This window comes from Lagenorhynchus albirostris, chromosome 15 (assembly GCF_949774975.1).
Source record: "Lagenorhynchus albirostris chromosome 15, mLagAlb1.1, whole genome shotgun sequence".
Classification (NCBI taxonomy): Eukaryota; Metazoa; Chordata; class Mammalia; order Artiodactyla; family Delphinidae; genus Lagenorhynchus; species Lagenorhynchus albirostris.
Window position 1 is genome coordinate 12,233,080 of NC_083109.1, and position 23,903 is coordinate 12,256,982.

At 48.3% G+C, this 23,903-nt stretch overlaps 1 protein-coding gene across 1 annotated transcript; it reads right to left on the reverse strand.

Annotated features, from left to right (window-relative positions):
• LOC132505625 (somatomedin-B and thrombospondin type-1 domain-containing protein-like) lies at positions 1-18,276 on the reverse strand. Its single transcript, XM_060123785.1, has 5 exons — positions 18,033-18,276; positions 8,938-9,132; positions 6,558-6,636; positions 3,711-3,887; positions 1-118 (listed from the first exon to the last, which is right to left on the reverse strand). The coding sequence occupies exons 1-5, from the start codon at positions 18,274-18,276 to the stop codon at positions 1-3; spliced, it is 813 nt and encodes a 270-aa protein (XP_059979768.1).
• Positions 18,277-23,903: the final 5,627 nt, after the last annotated feature.

Genomic DNA, 23,903 nt, shown 5'->3' on the forward strand with positions numbered 1-23,903 from the left:
CTAGAGGAAGACGAGGCTGTGGACCTCGGGGCAGGAACAGTCCCGGAGCTGCCCAAGCCTCTCCCAGGTCCCTCGGCACCGGGGGTGGCCGGCTGCTTGCCACAGCGACAGCTGGTGCCTGCAAGACATGGGGCTGCTTCAGCGGCGTCATGACTCCCCTGGGCGCCAGGGCTATTTGCTTTCAGGGGCCCCTTCTCCATGCAAAAATGTTTTAAATCAAAATTTACAACTGCATTATAAAAAGATAAATATAATCCGGGCTGGAGTCAGTATCAGATCTTCACCACTATTACATCTTATTTCTTCTGATTTTAAGAGGATAAAATTAAAGCATTTTTGTGGAGCCTGAACATGTGTGGGCACTGGGCCCTGTGTCTACGGTGCCTGATGAAGAAGTTGGGCTGGCCGCAGAACTGCTGACCCTAGAGGCCACCCGGGGCAATCCAGACTTGGCTCTTAGGGTCTGGTGACACTAAGACATCCTTAACCTCCCTGCACCCCCCTTTCCCTCCTGTTGGGAGGCAACAGAGTGGAGTGATTAAGAAAGGTTTTGGAATGGTGGGGTGGGGAGGTTCATGACCCAGCTGCTAGGAGCCTCTGACTCTTCAATGAATAACAAATAACTATAATCTCCACCCCTCTGAAGTGTTGGGAGGGTTTGATGAGATGCTGTGTGCAGAGAAAGTAAAAATGATCATGACAATAATAGCTAACCATTTCAGCAACAAGAATGAACCATCCAGTGCTACAAGGCAGCCACGTGCACGGACCTTGCAAACCGCATGTCGAGCAAAGGAAGTCGAATTCTAAAAGGTACATCCTGTACCACTTTATATATGTGAAGTTTGGGGGGGGGGAATTTAAACTGTAGTGTTTAGGGATCTGCACCGAGTTGAGTAAAGCTATAAAGAAAACTGTACAGTGGATTACCATAAAAGTCGGGATGGTGGTCTCCTCTATGGGGAGGGGAGGGGCTGCGGTTGGGGGTGGGACTGCGGGGCTAGCCAGGTTCTGTTCCTTGCCTGGGTGGTGACTACCCAGATGTGTCCTCTTTGCAAACATTTATTAACCTGTTCATATATGTTTTAGCCAATTCTCTGTAGGTATAATTCACATCTTTTAAAAATGCAAATAATGGCAATAATAACACACACAGATTGTCTTATGTGCCAGGCACTGTTCTAAGCTTCTAAGCACAGTGCCTCGCACCTAATAGGCACTTCACAAACGATAGCATTTAAAGTTACCATTGTTATTGCCATCCTCAGTGTATAAAATGGAATGAATGTCCCTTGTCTCAACAGGGCTTGTGAGGCTTGAGTGGGAGCTCACATCTAAAGCACCCACTTGGTGCCCAGCACACAGTAGGTGCATGACTATAGCAGGTATTCCTTCTGCTTGTCCCAAACTCAGAGACACTTCTCATGCTAAATAAACCGTCCTAAAATCCTCAAATGGCAGGCTAACCCTCCCCGGGGCTGGGCCCTTTGCATGCCCGCCCTCACCAGCTGCCCACGGAAAGAATCTGGCTGGCAGCTCGATTCTCCATCCTCACTTTGATCCTCCTCCTCTGCCCAGTCCTGCCTGGTGAGCTCATGCCCCCAATCAGACCTTCCGTCACCTGTTCTGTGAGCCTGGCCTGGCTGGGGTGGGAGCAGAGAAAGATGCCCCTGCCTGGCACAGACCTGGCTCTGCTTTCCATCTCTACCCATGCCTGGTAGAGGCAGCAGTCCCTGTGACCCTCATCTCAGCCTCACCAAAGTGCCATGTTCCTGGAGTATTTGCATCCAAAAAGAGAAGTTTGGGATTAATCAGAGTTTTAGGGCTAGAAAGGCTTATTCAAAGATGGATAAGTAAACTGAGGCTCTAATAAGTGAGCATCTAGTCCAAAGAATGAATCTCTAATGGTAGAATCTCAGGTCTAGGACGAGTAAGTGGTGGAGGGGAGAGGTTGGAGGAAGGTTGGTTGAGAGGGCCTCCCTATTGTCTGCCATTTATTTATTGGGCACCTACTATGTGCCAGGTTCATCACATTTATCATATGTCATTTTCACAAAGTACATATATTATTATACCCATTTTATAGGTTAAACATGACAAGAGCAGCTTCCACTACTAAGCATCTATGAGGAGCCAGGTGCTGTGCAAAGGGCTCAGGATCCTTCCCACCATCTGAGTAGTGGGGACTGTCAGGGTAAGAAGGGTTTGCCCAGAGTCACATACCTAGTAAGGGCCAGAAGTGGGGTTTGAACCCAGATCTGTGCAGTCCCAATGCCTCTCGTTCAGATACATCTGTCCCTAACACCCCAACAGGCACTGGCATTCCCTGCTCTAGGTTTACAGTGAGCAGGGCTGCTCAATTTTAAAAGTCAGGAAACTAACATCCTTAGAAATGGGAGAACTCCCTGGAGAGACCCCAGAGAGAGCTCTTGTTCCTACAGTCTAATAATCCCTGCATGGAAAAGTACAGTCAGTGGAAAACAGTCTAGACTTGTCTTTAGAGCTTGGCCAAGGAGTCTGAGAAATTTAGGTTCAAAGCCTGTTTCTGCCACTTGCTAGGTGTGTGACCTCGGGCACCTCTTTGTGAATCAGTCTCCTCATCTAGAAGAAGAGGATCCCGAAAGTATCCACTTTGGGCTCTTGGAATGTTTCAAGGGCATCCTGTGTGTCAATGTGTCCTCACCTCCTTCCACGCTCCCCCTTGCTAATTCCACGCCAGCCTCAATGGTGGCATGCTCCCGCCTCAGGGCTTTTGCACTTGCTGTTCCCTCTGCCTGGAATACCCTTCCCCCAAACCTCCACATGTCTACCTCCCTCATTTCCTTCTGAACTCTGTTCAAATGTCACTTCCTTAGTGTCACCTTCCTTAAAAAAAAAAAAAAAAAATCCCCAGAACTTCCCCGATTCTGCTTTCTTTCCCTAACACTTATCTCCCATCTGACAAATTACAGGTTTACTTGCCTAATGTCTGCCTCCTCAGAGCAGAATGTGTCTCCATAAGAGAAGGACCACAGCTCCTTTGTTCACTGCATCTCCCCAGTACCCAAAACATTGTCTGGCACATGCTCAATGGTAAGTGCTCAACAAATATGTATTGAATGAATGAATGAATATAGAGCTTAGAATAATGCTTGGCACATAGTAGGCACTCAATAAACTTTAGCTACTATCGTAATGCTAAGTGCTTTCCAAGACATCTGCCCTTGTGGGAGGAGTCTAGGGGGATGATAACAGCCAAATCTGGGTCAAATCCTGTGTGACCTTGACTAAGTCACAATGCCTCTCTGAGCCTCTGTTGCCCCATCTATAAAATGAGGGTAACCAAACTTGGCTTTTAAGGGAATTGTAAGGATTCAACAATGAAACCAGCTCCCTTTTCTTGAGTACTTTCTGGATGTCAGGAGCTATGCTAAGTCTTCAACTTGCACAATCTAACTTCACTTTCATCATTGCCCCATGAGGAGGTCCTCTTATTATCTGCATTTTCAGATAAGGAAATTGAGGTTCAGAGAGGTTATGAGATCGCCCAAGGTCACACAGCTGGAAATGGCAGGAGCTGCTCCTCCTCAGACACTGGGATCAGAATCCTCCTGCGCCCTGCCCTGGCCAGGAAACAGGCTCCCACTCCCTGTGCACCTTCATCTCTCAGGCTGCAGAGAGGCCCCAGGCTCTACAGTCGCACTTCCCCATGCCCGAGTCCCATGGCTTACCCTCCGGCCCCTCCACCATCCCCGTAGCAGCGCCGGCTCTTGGCATCCTGGGCAGGCCACTCACACCTCACACAAACTGTGTGGCCCTGGATCAGATACCTTGTCCACTGGGCATGGGGCGCCCTCACCTGCTGGCAGCTCCCTGGAACGGGCCCCAGCCGGAACTGGACACAGTACCTGCAGCCACACAGGAAGACACCACCCCAAACACCTGTGAGCATTTACGGAGCACCTACTGTGTACCTAGCCCTATGCAGGCTCAGGTTGATACAATTTCTCCCTGCTACAGAAGAAACCTTTTGGGCAACTCAATCTGCATCCATTAGACTTGGCTCCTGCTTTTTCAAGTTAACATCATTGAGGGCTTCCATGGGTCAGTTCTTCAAACACCTTATCCGAAAGATTATATTGTTTACTTCTCATCTCTCTCCCCCGCAGTAATGTCAGCTCCACAAAGGCAGGAATTTGTATCTGTTTTGTTCACTGTTGTGTCCAAGTCCTAGACTAGGACCTGGCTCGACAAAAATTTGCCGAATCATTTGGTCCAATGGAATAGGGAAACCCTGCAAGGTAGATCTTGGCCCCAGCTTACAGATTAGGAAACCGAGGAGCAGAAAGATAACTTGCCCAGAGTCACACAGCTAATAAGTGGTAGTGCCTAAAATGGAACCGCCTAACCCCAAAAGCCTCAATAAGCACTCCACCACATTTTGCAAAAGATCCTATTTTACAGAAAAGAGTCACTGCAAGAATTATTTAAATAACTGTCCCATTCTGGAGTATCTGAATTAAGACCCAATTTGCTAAAATTTTACTTCGACCCAACTTTTTCTACAAGTAGTGGTAAATGGCACTCCCTGCTGCAAGAGATGCAGCTTGTCAAGGACCCCGGGAGGTTATTGTGTGGGGCTGCTGCCCCCTGGTGGCTGCAGCCTCTGGGAAGCCCAAGGAATGGACAGTTTTCTTCCAGGAACAGCCCAAAGCCGGCCCAGAGCCCTTTCCTCTCAGCTGCCCCAGAACGCCTCAGGAACCTGTCCTTGCCAGAAGCCTGTGATAATTGGAATTTTCGCCTTCCCAACGTTCTTTCTCTTGCTCTTTTGGTGGTTTATTTGGGGAACTCTTGTCCTCACCCTACGTGGTCTTGGAGGGGCAATCAATCAGGATGCCTGGTCCTGGCTCCCCATACCTGCCCCTAGAGTGGACAGATGATTCAAGCTGACCAATCAGAGGTCCCATCATCTGGGTCACAGTGATTGGTTCAGGGATGGGCCTAGGATCCAAGCAGGACCAATCAACCTCCTCCAGAAATTACACAATGAGACTGGGAGGAAGGACCCCGTCAGCTGGGGCTGCTAAGCTGGGAGGATGTGGGGCTGCCCGTGGGCATCTTGGCTACTACAGGGAGAGAGCCTGCTTGAGAATGAAGCCAGTATATGAAGGCAGAAAGGGGAGAGGGAGTCCTGATAATATTTGACCTCTTGGCTCCAGTTCATGCTTGAAGTAATATTATTTCAAAACTTCCCTCTCAGTTATAGGAACCAATAATTCTCCTTTTCACCTGAGCCAGTTTGAGCTGAGTTTCTGTGCCTTGCCGTGAAAGGAATCCTAGCAAATAGAGCTCTCCTCTCCATCTCCCTTAGCACTGCCTTAGTTCAGACCTTATTCTTTCAATTAATATTTGTTGAGTATCTGTCATGTGCCAGGCACTGTCCTAGATGCTTGACCTCATCACCACCATCGGCAACACACTGTCTGACTCCAGTCCCTGAAATCCACCCTTCAAAGGCACAGGGCTACCACCCTGGTCCAAACCACCTTCATTTCTCATGTGGACCATTGCTGTAGGCCCCGCATTGGTCTCCCTGGTTCCCTCCTTGCCTCTCTACGATCCATTCTCCAAATAGTATCCAAAGGGACCCTGTGAAAACCTAAGTCAGATCCTGTCATTCCTCTGCCCAAAACCCTCCCATGACTCCATCTCATGCAGAGAAAGTACCCAACTTCCCACCACAGCCTATAGACCCTGTGTGATCTGACCACCCCCCTCCCCCCAATATATCATATTTCCTACTCTCTCTCACTCTCCCTGAATTCCAGCCTGAACTACTTGCTGATCCCTGAACACCGGGCATGTCCTGCCTCAGGACTTTTGCACTTGCTAGTCCCTCTGCCAGTCATGCTCTTCCCCCAGATAACCTCTTCAATATCTTAGTTCCTCTAAACAAGGATGTCCCTGGCACACCCACCCTCTTCCCTGCTTCATTTTTCTCCATAGCACTTAGCACCATTTGACAGGCTATGTGTTTGTTTATTGTCTGACTCCATGAGGACAAGTATTTCTGTCCTTTTCTCTTCCTTGCTGTAGACCCAAGGCCTAACGCATATAAAAAACATAAACATACCTGTCGTATAAACAACAAACACTGAGTGAATGAGTAAGTGAATGAAGCTGAATAGAGACCAGGCATTAAGGACTCAAAGTTCATGTTCATGGGTTTACAAATGTAACAGGACAAGAAATGGGGAGATGTTAAAGGAAGAGAGAGGGCTTCCCTGGTGGCGCAGTGGCTGAGAGTCCGTCTTCCAGTGCAGGGGACACGGGTTCGTGCCCCGGTCTGGGAAGATCCCATGTGCCGCGGAGCGGCTGGGCCCATGAGCCATGGCCGCTGGGCCTGTGCGTCCAGAGCCTGTGCTCCGCAACGGGAGAGGCCACAACAGTGAGAGGCCCATGTACCGCAAAAAAAAAAAAAAAAAAAAAAAAGAAGAGAGAAACATGATGAAAGTCTAATCCAAGGAAAAATGTTCACAAATCTGAGTTTGACTTTGGGTTCATTTGCTTCCACTTACCCTATTGTCTCCTGCTTCTTGGGGACACCTCGCTTTTCTCGTTCTTTCCCGTAGCTGCCTGTGGTTATCAGAGCAGGGACTGTGGGCCAAGGAGAAAACAGTCAGGTAGCCCAGCACCACCGCCCCCAAGGCTATGACACCACAGGAAGCACGATTAGGTACTCCTGGTGTCAGAGGCATGTCTATGGTAGCCCTAAGGAGACTGTGGGGTCTTGTAACTGGGTAGATAGTCCCCACAAGTACCCCTTATGCAATGATGGAGGCAGGATCATATTTATCTCTTAGATTCAGGGCCTAGCACAGTGGGTTGTATAGTGAGTCTCAATAAAAAGTTCTTCAAATGAATGATTTTGATGAATGAATAAGTGAGTGAGTGAGAAAAAAAGAGATGAGTTAATAACTGAATGGATGGATGGGTGGCTGAAATGATATAAGAAAGGAAGAATGGATGGGTGATGAGTAAATGGGAAGATGGGAGGATGGAAAAAAGGACAGAGATGATGAATGGAAAGAAGGATGGATGAAGACATGATAGGTCGATGGACAGATGAAGGGATAAAAGAACCAGACGCATAGATGAATGAATAGGTGGGAAAATGTAAGGATGGAAGAAAAGGGGGACAGAGGTATGGACAGATAAATGAATTAATAAAATTATCTTGTTGGGCCAACTTCCAAGCCTCTTCCTTCCTGGAGCAGACAGAGGAGAACACAGAGGAGAATTGAGGGTCAGTCCATGAGAGGTTGGTGATTCCTTAGGCGGAAAAAGAGCCCAAAGATGTCCCTACCCCTGCCCATTCTGAGTGATGGGGCTGAATCAAAGATATGGTATTGAACTAATTAATGCTTGTGATCGAGAGAAGGTAACACACTTAATACACAACTTCCCTTTTCTCTTCTCTTCCAACATCCAGTGCTGCTTTGGGCGTAGCCTAGAGCAGTGAGGAGAGCCCCAGAGAAGCCCAGATTCTGGTTCCAGCTCCCCCTTTTACATCTCAGTGATCTTGGTCCTTTCAGAGCCTCAGTCTCCTCATCAGCAAAATGAGTATAATACTAGGGCTTCTCTGGTGGCACAGTGGTTGAGAGTCCGCCTGCCGATGCAGGGGACGCGGGTTCGTGCCCCAGCCCAGGAAGATCCCACATACCGCGGAGCGGTTGGGCCCGTGAGCCATGGCCGCTGAGCCTGCGCGTCCGGAGCCTGTGCTCCACAACGGTAGAGGCCACAGCAGTGAGAGGCCCACGTACCGCAAAAAAAAAAAAAAAAAAAAAAAAAAAAAAAAAAAATGAGTATAATACTAGAACCTATATCATACGGTTATTGTCAGCGTTGAACAAAATGATGCACGATGAGCCATGTATCTTGGGCAGGTGTTGTGCCTCCCTGAGCCTTGGTTTCCCCTTCTGTAAAATGCATAGTAACACTGGCCTCACAGAGTCAAGTAATGTGGCCAAGTGCATGGCAGATGGCATGTAGGGGCAGTAGTAGGGGCAGTCAGGAAAATCTTCCGGGAGAAAACTGACATCTACACAGGAAGCGATGAACCAGGCAAGTTAGATGTGGGTGGCAAAGGAGAGGGAGGAGGATTTCAGGCAGAGGAAATGACATTCCCTCTTTCATCACCCCACTGCCACCATCCTGGTCCAGACACCTTCCTCTCTTGCCTGTACCACTGCAGTCACCTCTTCCCTGGCCTCCCCGCTGCCCTCTGACCCCTTTCAGTCTCCTGTCCCCACAGTGAACAGAATCATCCTTTAAAATGTAGACAGAAGAAGGAAGGTGAGGTCACAGGAGGTAAGAGCCAGAGCACTTGAGCTTATAGACCATGATGATGAGTTTGGGCTTCACGAGGGTGCGGGATACCTAGTGGAGAATTTAAAACAGGAGGGTGACACCGCGGTAAGGTTTGGTGAAACGAAGGACATGTGCTGAAACTAAGGGGAAAGAGGCCTTTTCTTCCAGCTGCTAGGCTGGTTGCAGGGAAGCCTGGAACTATCAAAGACCATTACAGGGGGAATGCCTACCTGAGAATGAGACCAACTCATTAGAAAACAGAACTGAGAGATGGAGATAGGTTCCTGGCAACATTGCTTGAGCTCCTAGATCCAGGCATGCCTGAATGCAGACCCTGAGATCTTAGTTACATGAGCCACACATTTTTGCTCAGGTCAGTTTAAAATGGGTTTCCTGTCATCTTCATTTAAACAAAGCCCTGACTGATTCACAATGGGAGATGAGCAGAAAGAAGACATCGAGATGCCCAGAGGAAGTCAGAGCTTCTCACCTCACCTTCTCAGACCCCACACGGAAACTTACGGAGGGCCCTGCGGTCCGGGCAGGCTCTTCCCTCTGACAGCCACCCCCAAGGCCACCCCAACTCACGCAAGGACTGTTGGCACTCCACCCCCTGGTGGTTCCAGTACTCCACGCAGCCAGCCCGTTCTTCCAGTGGGGGGCAGGGAGCACCCCCGTTTCTTGGCTCCTGCAGGACATGCCTTTGGCGGAGACGGTAAGAGACCTGGCAGGGCTTGACACAGCGACTCCAGCTGCTCCACTCTGCCACGACGCAGGAGACCGCTGGAAGAGAAGGTGGCGTCTCCAAGGACAACTGCTACGGAATTTGGGCAGCGGCCAGGTCTTGTCCACCTTCCCCACAAGCCGAACCCCCCAAAGCACCACAGTGAGCACCAGAACTTCTGCAAACCTGAATCCACGTGTGCCTTAAAAGTTTCTCTATGACAAATTTGGTAGACGTATACGTCTACCTAAACTTAGAATTCCACGTTCTATTTACCCATCATCCTGTTGGCAATCATTCCAGTGGTTTCCATCACCCATTCCTCCAATTAACATTTCCTAGGCACTTATGACAACTGATTTCACCTCCCTGTGCCTCAGTTTCTTCCCCTGTCAAATGGGTATGAGAATAGTATTCACCTGATAGTGTGGCCTTGAGGATTCAACCAGATGTGACGTATAAAGCGTTCACTCCTGGCACACAGCAAGTGCTCAGTAAACACTAGCTATTCCTCTGCCGCCGTGAAGCGAACCATGACTACACTAGCAACAACGTGGATGGAAAGAAGCCTCTTGCAGAAGCTATTTCTGGTGTGATACTATTTAGATACAGTCTTAAAAAATGAAAAAGAATGCTATATAGTGTTTAAGAACTCATATAGGTAATATATATATTACATATATATACATATAATACATATGTATTATATGTAATATATGTATATTATATATACATATAATACATATATTACATATATATGATACTATTACATATATATGATTACATATATATGATCATATTACATATGATATGATATGTATATATCACATATATATGATATTGTATTGATATATATACCTAAGTATATATATGTCAATCTACACTATTCACAGATTTGGTATTTGTGAATTTACCTATTTGCTAAAAATTGATTTGTAACCCCCGAACCAATATCTGAGGCGCTTTTGTAGTCATGCACAGACATACGCAGAACAGCAAAAATTCGGAGTCACCCAACATGCACATTTGCAGCTGAGGTCAAACGAGGCCCCGATCTGCCTTCTTGGATGGAGGGAGCCAGTGGCTGTGTGGTGCAGTTCAAGGAGCTCCAGCTCTGGGACCAGGAGGACGGGGTTTGAATTCCAGCTCTGACATCTGTTAGTGGGGCACTCTCGGGCCAGTCACTTAATACCTCTGAATCTTGTTCTTCCCTTTTTTAAAAGAGAATCTACGAGAATGAGTTGTTTTTAGGATTTAAGATTATAATCTGTGTGAGATAGGTGTGTACATATTTCCCCTAGGAGCAACGGTTCAGTACTTGTCAATTCAGTGTTCATGGGGATTTTATAGACTGTAACTACCATCCATCATGAGAACTGACTGTATATATTTTATATACATTGAATATATATATGTGTGTGTATATATATATACACACACACACACACACCCCTCTGCGGGAATTATAAATACCAAATTCAGCATAGCAGTTACCTCTGAGGAGGAAGGGCAGGAATGCAGAAGCTCCAGTGGTATTCATCTAGGCTTATTTCTTAGCTTTTCATGAGGGTTTATTATATTGTTCTCTCCACATTGGGCTAGGTCTGAAATATTCCACCATAAAAAAAGAAGGGAGTTGCTGGGCGTCCATGTCCATGAGATGCTCCCTGTGCTACCACAGTCAGGGGCCCAGTGAGTAGGTATTTTCTGATGATGTGGCCTTTAAGACCTTCAGCTTCTTCACCCAAGTCCACAGTCCCAGACCAGGACTGGGCCAAACCAGACAGGGAAGGCCATCTGGCCAAAACGTGGGATCTTCAGACTTTCCCCAGGGAGAGAATTTCTTGACAAGAAATTGTCAAGCCATGGACTTCCCTGGTGGTCCAGTGGGTAAGACTGCATGCTCCAAATGCAGGCGGCCCGGGTTTGATCCCTGGTCGGGGACTAGATCCTGTATGCATGCCGCAACTAAGTCCACATGCTGCAACTAAGAGCTCTCATGCTACAACTAGAAGATCCCGCGTGCCACAACTAAGACCCAGTGCAGCCAAACTAACTAAATATTAAAAAAAAAAAAAGAAATTGTCAAGCGTTTCTTAACAGGCCTTGACAGTCTCTCTCTCTCTCTCTCTCTCTCTCTCTCTCTCTCTCTCTCTCTCTCTCTCTCTCTCTCTCACACACACACACACACACACACACACACACACACAGAGACACTTGTGAACACACAGGGCACTACTGCTGTCAGAATTAGTGGACTCATTCCACAAACATTTACCGAGCATCTCCTGTGAGCTGGGCACTGTCCTCGGTGCTGGAGACACCGTGGGGAACAAGAAAGACCAGGTCTGTCCTCATGACAAACATTCACCGGCTATGAGACATATCCTAGTTCAGCAACTTGAAAATGCGAAGAAAAAAAAAAGTGTATATTCTTGAACTGAGGGAAGGAGGTGATTGTGTTGTAAACACAGACAGTGTTGCTTCTGGCACCTCAGGAAGTCACATACTCCTTGCATGGCTCTCAACTCTGAGCAGAGTTGAAATGCTCAGGGGGAGGAGGGAAGGAGGAAATGAAGTACGACAGCAGAACAATCATCTATTGCTTTCAACACCCACCTAATAACGATGTCAATTATGTCACTGCTGCTGGACCAGGCAGGTCAAGTCCCGGACTTCATGTAATCCTCACCACAACTTTAGGGTCCTTCTTTGTGCCCTCTGCCCCCCAGGGAAGCCTGTGCATCAGAGAGGCCCCCTGGCCGCTGATTGAGTTTAGCCAGTGAGGCACCCATGGGGAGGAGAGTGCAGCCCAGGTGTTTATTGCCCTTCCACCCACCTCACCCTCAGTCCTGCATGGAGGGGCCCCTCAGCCATGGATCCTGCCCTCACCAGGCTCCTATAACACCACTTCCCCTGCCCGCACCATAGCGAATGGAACCCTTGTCAAATTATGTTCCATTCAACTCTTCTGGGCGTACCACCTGTCACTCGCCAGAACCCCAACTCCTACATATATATATATATGTATGTATTTGCGTTATTGTCAAATCCATCTCACAGAAGAGGCAAGTAGGGCTTAAGGAGACTGAATATCTGAGTCAAGCCAAGACGCTGGTCACACAAGCTTGGATTCCAGCTATAGTCTCACAGAATTGGTGCAATGACAGATGTGCAGCACTAGGAAGATAGTAAACACTCAATACAACAGGGGACTCTCTGCATTTATTCAACAACTATTTGGGACCTACTATATGCCAAGCACTGGCCCGGGTGCCGGGAACACAGAGGAGCAAAGCAGAAAAAGCACCTGCCCTGGAGGAGCTGACATTCAGTAGGGGAAACAGACAAGAAACAATACAATATATGAGGTAATTTCAACTAGCAATCCATGCTCTGAGAAAATCCAAAGAAGGATAAGAGTGGCAGGTGCAGGGCGACAAGAAACTGTTTTAGATAGAGGGGTCAAGCGGGGCCTACATGACAAAGGTCATCTGAGGAGGTAAGGGAAGGAGCTGTGTAGGTATCTGAGGGGAAATATTCCAGGCAGAGGGAACAGGCAGTGCAAAGGGCCTGAGGCAGAGTCGTGGTTAGATGCTGGAGGGACAGTGAGGAGGCCAGTGTGGCTAGAGCATAAAAAGCAGGAAGGAAAGTGGCAGGAAGTGATGTCAGACAGAGGCGGGCAGTGATAGCATACAGGGCCTTGATGACTATTGTAAGGAACTTGGACTTTATTCAAAGCATGAAGAAAAGCCACTGCCAAGTTCTGAGCAGAGGAGTGACATTATCACTATTAAGGTTTTAATAGGATGTCTCTAGCTGCCGGATGGGGGTCAGGGCAGAATCAGGAAAACCAATAAAACAGCTACTGCAGTTGTCCAGGTGAGAGAGTATAATCTACAATAGAAAAATCTGCTAGTGGGGACATCTCTGGTGGCGCAGTGGTTAAGACTCCGTGCTCCCAATGCAGGGGGCCTGGGTTCGATCCATGGTCAAGGAACTAGATCCCACATGCATGCTGTAACTAAGCAGCCCACGTGCTGCAACTAAGGAGCTAGCAAGCCACAACTAAGACCCGGTGCAACCTGCTCTTAGTTAATAAATAAATAAATATTTTTTTAAAAAGAAAAGAAAAAAATCTACTAGAAAAAGTGAGTTTAGTGTCAGTGTTCACAGAGTGGCTGGACAACTGACAAGGAGATGGCAGCCCAGATTCAGGCACTGGCTGGGCAGCCGGACCAAGGGAATTTCCAAAGTCCCACCATGATCCCCTGCCAGGCAGGTGAGAGATTTTGCAGAAAATTAGGCAGATGCCACCCTACGCATATTCTTTCCATGTCGCTGGCATCTGTGATGTCACCAAGCAGGATGCACAGCTGACACCCCCAGGGAACTGTCATCACACCTCACCTAGACCTAGGGTCACAACCTCGGTTCATGTGATTATTCATATATTGTCAGCCTCCTCAACTAGAATGTCAGCTCTGTGGAGGCGGGGGCCTTGTTCCCTGCTGAATTCCAGGACCAAACACAGTGCCTGACACATAGGGACCCAGTAAATAAAGAGTCAGTGAATTCTGAATGAGCAAATTGTGCCTTAGCGACCACAAAGGAAATGTGACCGCAAGTTGGCATTCCAGAAAGGTACCACCAGATGGCAGCGTTTCTCAAAACAAAGGCCATCCCACCTTTTTCTGAGTAAAAGAGAAATTCTAGCTTATCAGTGCAGCTGAAAAAGAGGGAGATGCGAGGAGCTTTTAAGGTTGCTCTTCCAGCCCTGGAGACCCAGATAACATCATGTCAGCAGAGCCTGCTGGAGCCAGGCTGAATTTCCCACAGTCCCCTTGGATCCCTCTGCCCTGCCGCCAACAGGCCCAGGCCCAGCAGGAAATGCCTTTCTGGACAATTCAAACCCGACCTTTTTCTCTGAACCTCACTGCCCAGCCCCCTGACTGTCCATCCTCCTCACTGTCTAGCAAAAGGATTTTTCTGGAATGCAGTTCTGACCTGTCACCTGAAATCCTTTACTGGTTTCCATCTCCTGTTGAGGTGTTTTCACAAAATGTCTTTTGTAAACACTAGCGGCTAAAAATGTGTTTCCCCAGTGCATCCACAGTCACCCCCTGCCTCCTCTTCCTCCTGTTTGATGTCTCAGCACACTTTTACTTCGAGTTCCCTGAAATGCAGGGTCCGCTACAGCTGGAAGTGGGCAGCTGTCATTTCTGCCCTCCCAGCCTCCTTACCCCCATCTTCTGGTAACACCGCCTCGGTTTTCTTTTGAGGAAGCGACCCTCCCCACTCTCAGTCCACATAGTTTGGGTAGGACCGACCTCACCTTCTCACTCCTGGGATTGGGTACATAGGTGACCCAGACATGACCCGTTGACACATTCCTTCTCCCTAGGCTCAGTGATTTATTGGATCGTGAATGAGCATGCAACCCAAACTGGGCCTATGAGAACCATCCCTAGGAGTTTGGCTGGAATAACTAGGAAAAGGATCTCTCATTCCACTAGGGACACCAGTTTGGAGCTACTAGGTACTGTCTTTATCAACACTCGGTGACAGCATGCCTGAGATTGAAACTAACACAAGCAGAGCTGAGAGGTGGAAAGAGTCCCGATGACATCCTTGGAGTCCCTGGATCCAGCCATGCCTGAAGTCAGAATCCATGGATTGTTTCTCAGTTACCTGTCCTAATACATCCCCTTATTAGCTTAAGTAATACGAGTTGTGTCACAACCCTCAGAGTACTGACTAGCACAATGAACACATAAGTGCATAAGTAGGGACTTTGATCCCTACAGGGTTGAAGTAAGAATTAAGGAGCATAAAACACTTAAAAACATTCAGTAAGGAACTTGAAAAACATGAAGTAATGGTGTCCATCCTTTAAGGTTTTACTAGCCGCTCCAGACCCACCCTCTTCCTGACCCCACCCCATCCTCACCAATCATTTCCAAGCCTCCGCTTGCTCTAACTGAGCAAGCCACCCTGTTGCCCAAAAATAGAATATAAGCTTGAGGGGGACCAGAGTCCCATCTTTCTGGCCCCCACTGGTCCCAGCTGAGCTGGGCACATAGCAGGTGGCCAGCAATGTAATTGAACTGAAGGTGGGCAAGGTCAAGGGCTCCTGTTTCACCTGAGGGCTCGAGCTTCCCTCCTGCGACAGGCTTAAGTCCTCCCACCCTCAAGCAACCATATGGTATTGTGATCTGGAGCCAGACTGCTGGGGTTCAAATCCTAGATCTACTGCCTAATAGCTGGGCAAGTCAGAGTAGCTCGCTACCTCTCCATGTCTCCATGCCTCATCTGTAAAATGGGCGTGATAACACTATCTATTCCATCGGGCTGTTATGAGGCTTAAAGGAGACAATTTATTTAAAGCACCTAAAACAGTACCTCCCCAGCAGGTAATAAGTACTCAGTAAATGTTAGTGGTTTGTTTGTTTTTTGTGGTACGCGGACCTCTCACTGCTGTGGCCTCTCCCGCTGCGGAGCACAGGCTCCAGACGCGCAGGCTCAGCGGCCATGGCTCACGGGCCCAGCCGCCCCGTGGCATGTGGGATCCTCCCGGACCGGGGCACGAACCCGTGTCCCCTGCATCGGCAGGCGGACTCTCAACCGCTGCGCCACCAGGGAAGTCCTGTTTGTTTGTTTTTAAGCCATCCTCAACACCTCCCTCTACCACAATCAATTCCTGGAGTTAGTCAACTTTATCGCCTAAATCACTCATGAAAAAACATATCTTGCCTCCTAACTGGTCCCCATGTCCCCTTCTGCTCTGCTCCCCTGGGAGGTGGAAAAGTGAACTTTTCCCAGGTCTATCCATAAGACCTCAGCTCTGCCCAGCCTAGACAAGGGGGCAGATCCTAGACCTACTGCCTTTTTGACACCTTCCCAAAGGAGCAAAACAAAGAGGTGGGCAAAGCTTTGAGGCTGCTGGGCCCACCAGCCCAAGCTCTTTATGTAACGGGAACCCCTGGGGAGCTGATAACATCGTGTGATTCTGTCAGCGTGGATCAAACCGTGGGAAAGTATCACTGATCCCTCTACCTGGTTCCCTTCCTGGGTCCCCACTCCTGCCGTGTGACAGGGAAGACCCTGTGGGTGCAGCTGAACTAAGAACCTCAGTCCTACACTCTGAATGACCACACGGCTGCATGCACTCTCTGCACAGAAGCAGATGAATACAAAAGCATTCCCAAGATAGTCCTTCTGCAAGTTTAATCTGGGGGAGTCTCATTTGCTATGATTTGGGAAGACAGCACATCCAAAATTACTTTTTCGTCTCTGCTACCTGAATTTCCACCATTTGCCACTCAAAGTTGTGAGAAGCAGCAAGGGGCTAGAAGAAAGGGGATCGCCAGGTCCAAATCCTACTGGATCACCTTGGCTGGCCAAAGCCCGCTCCTCTCTGAGCCACGCTCTTCCCATCTGCTGAGTAGGGACATTATTATAGACCAGAGCCCCAGAGTGCTGTGAGACAGTAATCGGGTTGGATGAGAGACCCAGCCCACAGAGTAGGTTGGTGATCAATAAATGTTGGATCCCTTCAATTTTGAATTGTTTTAAAGCTGCCTTCATTTAAATATAAGTTCCTGAAGGAAGCTCCACTGATATCTCCAGGTAGAGGGCTCCAATCAATCACTCTTCTCCCTGACAAAGGAAAGTTAGATCATATCCGCTTGACAAGGTGACAGAATTTTGTGTCCAATGAGTGTGAAAAGGTTATTCCTGGAATTTAAAAAAGATGGAGTCCTCCCCACTGGGGGCTCAACAAAAGTTGACCCTAATTTCAAAGCCTGGTGGATACCACTCTGGCAGGGGTCTCTAGAGGGAATGACCTAGACCCTGGTCTGGTGGCCATGGCCGGCACTGGGACCAGTGCCCGGACTTTACTTGCCCAGGGATCAGTACATCCCATCCCAACCCCCTCACACCTCCCCCCACTCATTCACCTAAGTTTTAACCTGTTCCACACACACACCCAGTTCTTCCGCCCCTCCCCGGACCACCCAGCCCGTTTCCTCTCTCGGCTCTGAGCGTCCCTCCACTCCAAACCCTCTCCAGGCTTCAGCCTTTCTCTCGGCTTCTCAACACCCCCTCCATCTGCCTTGTGACCTCCCTGCCCGCGATGTGGTGCGTGATCCCACTCGCACTCCCTATGCCCCACGCCCTTCCACCAGCTAAGGTTGCCAGATAAAATACAGGACGGCCAGTTAGATTTGAATTTCAGAAAAATAATTAGTTTTAATATAAGTATGGCCCGTGCAATATTGAGGACACATGTATACTTTAAAAGTATTTGTTATTTAACTGAAATTTAAGTTTAACTGGGCATCTTGGATTTTTATTTGCTAAATCTGGCACCCAAGCGCCCTCTGCGCCTTCGCAACCCCTCCACGCCTCACGAGCCCTGATGATCGCATACGCCCCCTCCTCCCTCTTACCCCTTCCAGCCGCGTGCGCCCTCCTTAGCGAGTGCGCCCCCTGCTCTCTCTCGCCCCCTCCTCTCTTGCACCCCTCAGTGCCCGCACGAGCCTATTTCTGTTGGGGGCCCCGCGTCCCTCACCCGAGCGCCTGGCTCGCGCGCCTCTTCCACGAGCCCTCCGTATTCGCGCGGTCCTCCCAAGTCCCGCGCGAGGGGAGGCCTCTCGCACCCTCTCCTCCCAAACGCCCCTCTATTCTCCTCGCATCCGTCTCCATTCCGCCCCCTCCCCCAGACTCGCGCAGCGGCGTCCATGCCCGCCCGAGCATCTTTCTCCGCGCGCACCTTTCCAGCCCCACTCTTCGCCTGGTGTCCTGAGCGTCCCCGTCCCCCTTGCTCCTGCGCCCCTCCAGGTCCAGAACCCCCTCCGAGGGCGGCTTCCTCTCTTCCTTGTACCGTCGCACCCCGGTACCCTGCTCCCCTCCGCGCTGGGAGCTCCGCCCATGCCACGTGCTCCCGGGGGCGCACCTGGACAGGCCCGCGCGTAGTCGGGGCAGCAGTCCCGGACCTCTCTGCACGCCTGATCGCAGAAGCAGCGAGGGGGCCCGCGGGCCGCGCAGGTCGGGTCACGGCCCGGGCAGCAGCGGCCCAGCGCGGCGCAGCCCTGCCGGGACCAGAGCGTGCCCGACGGTCCCCGTGCCCACGACACCGCGGCCACGGCGGTCAGAGCGAGCGCCAGCGGCAGGATCGGCGCCGCGCCGCACGGGGCCATAGCCGGGCTCAGGCTGGGGACCGCAGGCCGACCGGGACCGACCCTAAGCGGCCCGCCCCATTGTGGGGCGGAGGCTCCTGGCCCGACCCCTCCCCAGACCCACCTCCTACCTGTCATGGAACTGTTATCCACCCCCATTCGTCCTATAAAAACTTTGCGCGGCTTGAGGGGGTGAAATATCAAGATAACAGTAATAATAACCGCAGCAACTCTGCAGCGTATCCCATTGCCCCCAGGTTCCAGGGAGTTAGAAGCGATACAGAGCTTCATCAAAACAATGCATTATAATAGATAACAATAGTGTGTTGTTATAGCACTAATAACAGTAACAGCCGGTCTGCCATAATTATAAGAGCAACGATAGCTGCCAATATTATTTAAATAGTAATAACGGGCATAATAATTGGTAAGCTTGAGAGCCAGGCTGTGTACCAGGCCCTTTGTGTATCGGCAGTATTGCCCGAGTCCCTTGGATACACCTTCCTTTTTTGCTATATTTCTACCACTTTAACTATCATTTCCTGAATATTTATCCTTAAGTTGACCCATTTTTTAAATTTTTATATGATTTATTTGTTACAAACCTGTATCACTCAAGAGGATGAGAAGAGGGACTTCCCTGGTGGTCCACTGGTTAAGAATCCGCCTTCCAATGCAGGGGACGTGGGTTCGACCCCTGGTGGGGGAACTAACATCCCACATGCTTGGGGCAGCTAAGCCCACGCGCCACAACTACTGAGCTCTGGTGCCTCACTGAGGCAGCCTGCGTGCCGCAAACTACAGAGCCCACACGCCCTGGAGCCTGTGCCACCACATGTAGAGAAGAGAAAACCTGCACGCCACCACTAGAGAGAAGCCCGCACGCCACAAAGACAGATCTTGTGTGCTGCAACTAAGACCCGACGCAGCCAAAAACAAAAAAGGAAAATAAAATAAATAAATAAAAGAAAACAAGAAAAGTATAATAATAATTAAAAAAGAGGATGAGAAGACAAGCCACAGGCTGGGAGAAAATATTTGCAAAAGACACATTTGATAATGGACTATTAGCCAAAACATGCAAAGAACTCTCAAAACTCAACAAGGAAACAAACAATTGGATTAAAAACGAGCCAAAGACCTAAACAGACACGCACCAAAGAAGAAATACAGGCGGCAAAGAAGCATATGAAGAGATGCTCCACATCATGTCATTAGGGAAATGCAAATTAAAACTATGAGCTACCACTACACACCTGTTAGAATGGCCAATATCTGGAACACTGACAACACCAAATGCTGGTGAAGATGTGGAGCAAAAGGAACTCTCGTACATTGCTGATGGGAATGCAAAATGGTACAGCCGCTATGGAAGACAGTTTAGCAGTTTCTTACAAGACTAAATACACTCTTACAACGCAAGCCAGCAATCGTGCTTCTTGGTATTTACCCAAATGAGTTGAAAACTTATGTCCATACAGAAACCTGCACATGGATGTTTATAGCAGCTTTATCCATAATTGCCAAAACTTGGAAGCAACCAAGATGTCCCTCAGTGAGTGAATGGATAAACTGTGGTACATCCAGACAATGGAATATAAATCACCGCTAAAAAGAAATGAACTATCAAGCCATGAAAACACATGGAAGAAACTTAAATGCATATTACTAAGTGAAAGAAGTCAATCTGAAAAGACTACATACTGTATGATTCCGACTGTATGACATTCTGGAAAAGGCAAAACCATGGAGACAGTAAAAAGATCAGTGTTGCCAGGGATTAAGGAGGAAAGAGGGGTGAATAGGCGGAGCACAGAGAATTTTTAGTAGAGTGAAAATACCGTGTATGGTACCATACTGATGGGTATATGTTATTATACATTTGTCCAAACCCATAGAACTTACAACACCAAGAGCGAACCGTAGCGTAAACCATGGGCTGTGGGTGATAAGATTGTGTGGACGTAGCTTCAATTTATCGCAACAAATGGATCGCTCTGGTGGGGGATGTTGATGGGGGAGGGGCTGAGCGGGGGGTGGGGAGCAGAGAGTTTATGAGAACTCTGTACTTTCTGCTCAATTTTACTGTGTCTAAAACTGCTCTTAAAAATAAAGTCTATTTAAAAAGAAAACATATCACTACCATAAGTGGAAAGCCGATAATATTTTTTTTCATAAATAGAATGAGAAGGAAGGAAGGTTGGAAAGAGAGAGGACATGTAAGACAGGATACTGTAAGTGCGCTAAATCCTCATTTATTGGAGCAAAAGTCAATAGATAATGTCTAAAGCTGGTAAATCAACAAATGTCCACACGAGTACATTATTTAGGTCTATGGAAATAACAACTAGAAGAAATAGCTACAAGGGCGAGACACAGTTGCCATGCCAACTAAGAATGTGAAGATAGTCAAACTTCCTAATAAGACATTTCAAATGTAAAAGTACAGAGATACCATTTCTTACCAATTAGGGAAAATCAAAAATGTTGATTTATCTTTGAATAGAATTGGGGAGGGTATGGAGAAAGGATATTGAGTATGAAGTTGGTGGACAAGTACATCAGCACAGTCTCTTTGGAAGACAGTCCATCAATATCTATCAAAATTAACAAAAATGTGTATCTTTGGACTCAGGAATCCTTACAGGTAGAGGCATGTGTGCAGGAAAATGAGAGTACAAGGTTCTTTGCTGCTTCACTATAATATCAAAAAGTTGCCATTGGGCTTCCCTGGTGGCGCAGTGGTTGTGAGTCCGCCTGCCGATGCAGGGGACACGGGTTCGTGCCCTGGTCTGGGAAGATTCCGCATGCCGCGGAGCGGCTGGGCCCGTGAGCCATGGTCGCTGGGCCTGCGCATCCAGAGCCTGTGCTCTGCAACGGGAGAGGCCACAACGGTGAGAGGCCCGTGTACCAAAAAAAAAAAAAGTTGCCATCAACCTCACTGTCCCTCATAGGGGCTGGTTAAATCTGTTACGACCCATCCCTACAATGGAATATTATGCAGTCTCCTAAAATAACAAAGCAGTTGTTTATGTACTGATACAGAAGATCTTGGAGATCATTATTAGGTGAAAAAGCAAGGTGCATGACAGTGTTTGTAGCCTGTTACCATCTCTGCTTTATTTTAAAGAATATTAATATTATATGCTGACATATGCATAGCATATCTCTGTAAGGAGATGTACTAAACTGGTAGGAGTAATTGCCTTTGGAGAGAGGAGCTGCTGTGTGGTACCTTTTGAAATTTTTACGTCATGCCCGTATTACCTATTCAAATAAATGTGAAAAAAGAAAAAAAAAGTTAAGTGATTGCCCCTAGAGAACTGAATAGGGTGTGGGAAGGGTAGAATGGGATGGTGGCTTTTAATTACATATATATAATAAAATATATATTATATGTATGTAACAATATTACATATATATAAAATATTGATTTACAAATGCTTTAACTACCAAGAAAAAAGAAAGAAAGGAAAAAAGAAGAAAGAGATACAGAAACAGAGAAAGGTGGTATCTATTGATGTAAGGGTCAGTTGGGGGCAGGCAACCACTCCTGACCATGGCATGTCCCCTTGACAAGGACCAGGGGCTTCCTGTAGTTTCCAGCCTCCTTTATCTGGTTTCTTTCTGTCCTGCCAGGTTTGAAGCATCCAAGTAACTGGTGACCCAGTTCCCAGAAGATCTCCCTTGTTGTCCTTTTGTAAGGGCCCTGGGGGCTGTGGGGCTCTTGGCAGATGCCACATCTGTGGACACAAAGAGAAGCTTATTCTCCTCTTAGCAGGGAGGGGGGGCCCATCAGAATTCAGAGAGCCGTCCAGCTGAGGCGGAACACCCCTCTCTCCATGGGTCTGGGCTGAAGGCTACTGGGCTTTGGGTGGGGGCAGGGGGGCTTGTCAGTCTCCCTTCACTGCTCACGTCTGTCTCAGTTATCTGCTGCTGCATAACGAACTGCCCCAGAACTTAGAGGCCTAAAACAACAATTTATTATTATCACTCATAGTCCTGTGGGTTGGTTCGGTGGTTCACTTGGGGTCTCTCATGCAACTGCAGTCAGAAAGCAGCTGCTGCCGGGAATTCCCTGGTGGTCCCGTTAGGACCCCGCACTTCCCCTGCAGGGGCCCCGGGTTCAATCCCTGGTCAGGGAAGTAAGATCCCGCGAGCTGCTAAAATAAACAGACAAACAAACAAATAAATAAATAAGCAGCTACTGCTGAAGTCATCTCAAGGCTTGATTGGGCCAGACATCCAAAGCAGCTTCTTCACTCACCTGTCTGCTGCCTCGACTGAGATGGTTGGAACAACCGAGGACTAGTGGGCCATCTTTTTCTCTCCATATTTTCTTGTCACGTGGCTAGCTCGGGCTTCCTCCCATCATGGTAGTCTCACAGCCAAACTTCTTCGATGGCAACTAATTTATTCCAGAGCGATGTTCCAAAAGCCAAGGTGGAAGCTACAGGGCTTCTTACAACCTCAGAAGTCAGGCACGTCACTTCTACTCCATTCTGTTGGTTTCTCAGGGTCAGCCCAGAATGAAAGTGGGAGGGGCCATACCGGAGTGTGAAGAGCAGAGTGTGTGGTTCTCTACGGGCCATCTTTGGAGGCCGGCCACTATAGTGTTGCCTGCCAGGAAACACTTTCTTCTCTTCCTCCTCCTCTTAGCTCGCCAGCCACTCCTTCTTAGTTGCTTTGAGTGGTTTTTGCTCATCTTCTGATTAATCGAGTGCCCCCAAACCCAGATCTGGCCTCTTCTCTGCCTACACACTCTCCCTTACTGGTCTCATCTGGTCTCGCGACTCAAAACACCGATAAGTTGACAACTCCTGAATTTACATTGCCAACCTGGACCTTTCCTCTGAAGTCTAGCCTCTAATATTCAACTGCCTGGGACTTCCCTGGCAGTCCAGTGGTTAAGATGCTGTGCTTCCAACGCAGGGGGAGCAGGTTTGATCCCTGGTTGGGAAACTAAGATCCCACATGGCGTGGCCAAAAAATAAAAATAAAACTAACCATGCAACTGCCTAATTGACATCTGTGCCTGGGTATCACATGGGGACCTCAATGTTAGCAGCTTTAAAAAACACCTTCGAGGGCTTCCCTGGTGCAGGGGACACGGGTTCATGCCCCCGTCCAGGAGGATCCCACATGCCGCGGAGTGGCTGGGCCCGTGAGCCATGGCCGCTGAGCCTGCACGTCCGGAGCCTGTGCTCCGCAACAGGAGAGGCCACAGCAGGGAGAGGCCCGCGTACCACAAAAACAAAAAACAAAAAACAAAAAACACCTTCAACCACCTGCTCCCAGACACTTCCCAAAAGAGTATATGTGAATAGCCAGTAATTGCACATAAAAAGATGCTCCATAGTCATTAGGGAAATGAAAATCACAATGAGATACCACTGCACATCCATTAGAACATCAAAAATTACAAAGACTGATCATAACAAGTGTTGGTGAGGACAGGGAGCATATGGAACTCTCATACGCTGCTGGTGGAATGCAAAACGTGCTAAACCATTTTAGAAAATAGTTTCTTGAAATGTTAAACCTGTACCCACCGTACGATACCATCCAGCCATTCCACTCCTATGCATTTACCCAAAGCAACAAAATATTTGTCCACAAAGACTTGTACTGAAATGTTCAGAGCAGCT

What these genes read in the sequence shown, in the direction of transcription:
- LOC132505625 (XM_060123785.1), bottom strand. Translation starts at nt 18,276, where the DNA reads ATGGCCCCGTGCGGCGCGGCGCCGATCCTGCCGCTGGCGCTCGCTCTG. An exon ending in AAGAAGCAGGAGACAATAGG is followed by an intron (nt 3,888 to 6,557) that starts GTAAGTGGAAGC and finishes GTGTGGCTGCAG; the next exon opens with GTACTGTGTCCAGTTCCGGC. An exon ending in GATGGTGGAGGGGCCGGAGG is followed by an intron (nt 119 to 3,710) that starts GTAAGCCATGGG and finishes CATGTCTTGCAG; the next exon opens with GCACCAGCTGTCGCTGTGGC.